The following is a 4,125-nucleotide window of genomic DNA, read 5'->3' as shown; positions in this document are numbered from 1 at the left end:
CTGCTATGCACTCCTGCCCCCAGCTGTCTCCCTGTGCATACACAGCCCTTCTGTTCTCCCATGATTGATCTCTCCAAGGAGTGTATATATACCTAATGTAAATGTTCAGCAGAAGCAGAGCGAATTTTAAAATAATTTCATTGTGAAGTTTTATCTCTATCATAATGCACCTCAGTTGGCACTAAGTATTCATTTCAGTAATCCATCCAATGTAGCAGCTCTGGTGGCATAGTGGGTAAAGGCATTTGGTTGCTAACCAGGTCAATGGTTCAATCTCACCAGCTTCACCACAGAAGGAAGATGAGGCATCTATTTCCGTAAACATGTACAGTCTCAAACCCAGTGGGTGTTACTATCAGGTGGAATCAACTCGATGGCAATGGGTTTAGTTTTTGGTTTATCCAACATATATATTTGATAATTTCCCAATGTATATCTCTAAATCAATTTCCATCTCTAGCAGTAACTGATACCAGTCTCACCTAGTCTACATAAATTCTTTACCCCTTAGAACAGATTAAAATTTTCTGAATATATAATGCTTCTTCATAACTTCAAGATTTATGTTTGCTTTTCCATTTATATTTTTTTTTCCCCTTTCACCATATTAACTTATACTTTGTAGGTTGAAGTCATTACATGAGTCACCTTCTCCCAGGAATCTTCACATGACCTTTCTACATGTTCACTTAGCATCAAAGTTACTTTTCTCTTTCCTTTAATTCCTTTTTCAGTTCCTTCAGTCATAGAATAGGTATGAGTTAACATTATAGTCCTGTACAATGCACTGCTAGTAGTAGGTATTCACATACTTGTTGAAAAATACACCGATGTGTCCTGATATAATAGTGTGTCTCATAGAGGCCATCAAGAGGGCTTAATATAGGATATCTGCTTAAAATACTCCTCCTATGGTATTTAAAGGAGCTCTGGTAGCATAGTGCCTAAGGCACTTGACTGATAAACAGAAGGCTGGCAGTTCAAACCCACCAGCCACTCCTCGGAAGGAAGATGGGGCAATCTACTTCTGTAGTGATACTGCCTCGGAAACCCAAGTTGGGGTCGCTATGAGTCAGGTCCGACTCGACGGCACATGAAAACAACAACAACATGGTGTTTAAAAACTTCATAACCTGGTTCCAAAAACCCTTCTGCACAAGAGCTTCTGTACCCTTTACCCACTTTCAGTTACAGCCATTCCCAACTACTTGTAGTTCTCCAAACAAGCAAGGTTTTATGCTTTATCCTGATCCCTCTTCCTGGTATTATTTCTTCTCTTTCCCTTCTTCAACTCTTTATCTGGCCAGCTCCTACTTCAGTCAACTCAGATACCATTTCTTCTGAGAAACTTGCACTTATTGCAAGACTGAATTTGTTACCCTCTCTCTCCCTTAGGAGTTTGTGCTCAATCTTTCCATGGTATTTACCAGGTTTTTGTTGTTTCAAGTTGCATTAGAGTCAATTCTAACTCATGGTGAACTCATGTGCTTGCCGTACTACATAGCAATAATTTTTGTTGCTCATTTCCTCACTAGTCAAGGCCAGACAGATACTTCATTCCTGTCAGATGCCCACCACTTAACACACTACCAACATAAATCAAACCAAACCCACTGCCATCAAGTTGATTCTAACTAACAGGGACTCCCACTGGGTTTCCAAGGTGGTAAAACTTTTACAGAAGTAGATTGCCTCATTTCCCTTCAAGAGAGTGGCTGGTGAGTTTGAACCACCAACCTTCTAGTTAGCAGTCAAATGCCTTAGGCACTGCACCACCAGAGTTCCTTACATAACACAGTACATGGCACATAAGTGACCAATACATGATTAATGAGAGACCAAATCTTTATAATATATATTTTAAAAAAGATCAAATAACCACATCCTCATATACCACATATACCATTCTGGCATATGGTATGTCTAATAACTCCAGTATATTTTCAGTAAAGAATCATCACTAAGCTCTGTACCTGGAACATCTAAGGAACTCCTATAATGTTAGTTGAGTGACCAAGAGAGGTCATGAACAAGATCACAGTGGAAGAAAAGTTGTAGAAATTCTTGAAATCTCAAACCTTTGGCTTTAATACAACTTGCCCTAAAAATGACTCAATTATAGAACCATACAAACTAAAATACATACGGTAGGGAATGCTGCTATTTTGATTGCAGATTCGACATTGGGGATTTCTTACAGGCTGCCCAGGGACGTGTTCTACCAACTTGCAGTACATTTCGGGTCCTTTTTCTCCACATGTTGCATTGGTGGTGATGATAGCATTAGAAGCAAGATTCAGTACAGCAGGAAACAAACCTAAAAAAGATGGACAAATGAATATGTGTGGTCCAGAACAAAGTGCCATGATTCTGGTGTAATTTAAAATGCAATTAAGATATGATATTTCTCACAGCATCCAATTAACTCAAAATGAAATAATCAGCAACAATTAAATACGAATACATAACTTAATACAGCAAAGCACATAAATAGCATGTGTAATCAAAGAACACTTGTTTTTTTTTTTTTTACTAAATGTTAACTCTGGAATTAAAGCTATCTTTTTACTGTTCAAAGTCTAAAATTTAATTAGAAAGAAGGACCTGTCTCCACCATATACTTTTAAAAATTCTGTGCTTACATTATTTGCAAAAGATTTACATCTTTCAAAGAACTCCCTCCATCTTCCATTTCAGACCATTATGTCAAGTATTAAACTACAATCATATGTAAACTTCTTTCAAAATTGTTTTTCATGGTTATTTTTATGCTCCAATTATCATTTAGCAAAAATGATTACTGTAATTCTTTTATATCCAGACTGGAGAGGAGAGAGAATGATGAAAGATTTTAGAAGACCACTCTTTAGTGCCTCTGTGCTACAAAGCCAAATTATACAGCAATGCAACACTATCTCACCAGAAACAGGTCATTATAGCAGTCTATGATCACATATCACAAGTAATTCCTTACATTAACTGAAAGTGTTTGACTTGCTTAAATAAAATCTCAGAGGTCCATTTCTGTGTAGGGCAGGGAAGGCCCTTCATTTCATTTGAGAACCCAAATCAGTCTGTTTACCTGCCATAACTGAGCATCAGTTCTACTGCATGTCTATTATTTGTGTGGAATAGATCTGTTTTCATTGACAATATACCACAGTTGCTCATTAGAAGCAACTCTAATTAACTGAAATTTTTCCTTTGGCAAAAGTGTACTTGAGAATACAGATAATTTGTCACAATTTGTCTCAGGAACATGCTAATAATATAAGTTGTATTAACTCTATATCCATACCAAAATGTTCTATATCAATTCGGCCTCTGACAGAAAGCTCTTCACTAATTCAATCACATGGGCTCATCTTTTACTGAGATCCCTAGAGTTTTGAGTTCATATAAGCATTCTGCCTTATCCTTGGAACTTAGCAAATACTAACTTAGTGAGGAAATGATGAAGGTTGGTCTCAGTTTTGCTCAGTCATCTTTGTCATTTCCTCAACTTCTGGTCTAGTCTTGACCCTGACTTTGGGGTCTGTTTTACAGGTCTGAGTAGGACTTCCCATGCCCTGCTTTGGTGAAGCCCTAGGTACCTAATTTGAACTGGCCCCACCTATACTTTTTCAGGCCTGATTAACATAAACAAAAAAAAAAAAAACCTCCAAACCTACTGCCATCAAGTTGATCCTGACTCATAATGACCCTATAGGACAGAGTAGAACTGTTCCTTAGGATTTCCAAGGCTGAAATCTTTACAGAAGCAGACTGCCTCATCTTTCTCCTGTAGAGCAACTGATGGGTTCAAACCTTTGCCTTTTTGGTTAATAGCTTAATGCTTTAACCACTACGCCACCAGACATGACTGGTGAAAATTATTTTACTCTATATTGTTTGTACAGTAAAAATATAAATAGATTATATTCCAATTGAACCAGTGAATAAAAAAAAGAATACAAGCAAAATGATTTAGCTATAAAGGGACTAGGCCTCTAAGTGATGCAAATGGTTTGTTGTTATTGTTGTTGTTATGTGCCGTCGAGTCAGACCCGACTCATAGCGACCCCTCCTTGGGTTTCCGAGGCAGTATCACTACGGAAGTAGATTGCCCCATCTTCCTTCCGAGGA

The 4,125-nt window shown here is 37.7% G+C and overlaps 1 protein-coding gene across 1 annotated transcript in view; it reads right to left on the bottom strand.

Moving 5' to 3' along the window:
* Positions 1 to 2,317, bottom strand: part of LAMA2 (laminin subunit alpha 2) — a gene marked incomplete at its 5' end in the record, with an annotated part of 713,189 nt that extends 710,872 nt beyond the window's left edge. The window contains one exon of the mRNA XM_007947384.2: positions 2,147 to 2,317. Within this exon, the coding sequence (XP_007945575.1) occupies positions 2,147 to 2,317 (171 nt within the window). The remainder of the gene's footprint in view (positions 1 to 2,146) is intronic.
* Positions 2,318 to 4,125: the final 1,808 nt, after the last annotated feature.

The sequence above is a fragment of the Orycteropus afer genome, unplaced genomic scaffold (assembly GCF_000298275.1).
Source record: "Orycteropus afer afer isolate SDZICR_OR568_19922 unplaced genomic scaffold, OryAfe1.0 scaffold00182, whole genome shotgun sequence".
In the NCBI taxonomy this organism is placed as follows: domain Eukaryota; kingdom Metazoa; phylum Chordata; class Mammalia; order Tubulidentata; family Orycteropodidae; genus Orycteropus; species Orycteropus afer.
Note: the sequence above shows the minus strand (reverse complement) of the source record. Positions and strands in the feature narration are given on the sequence as shown.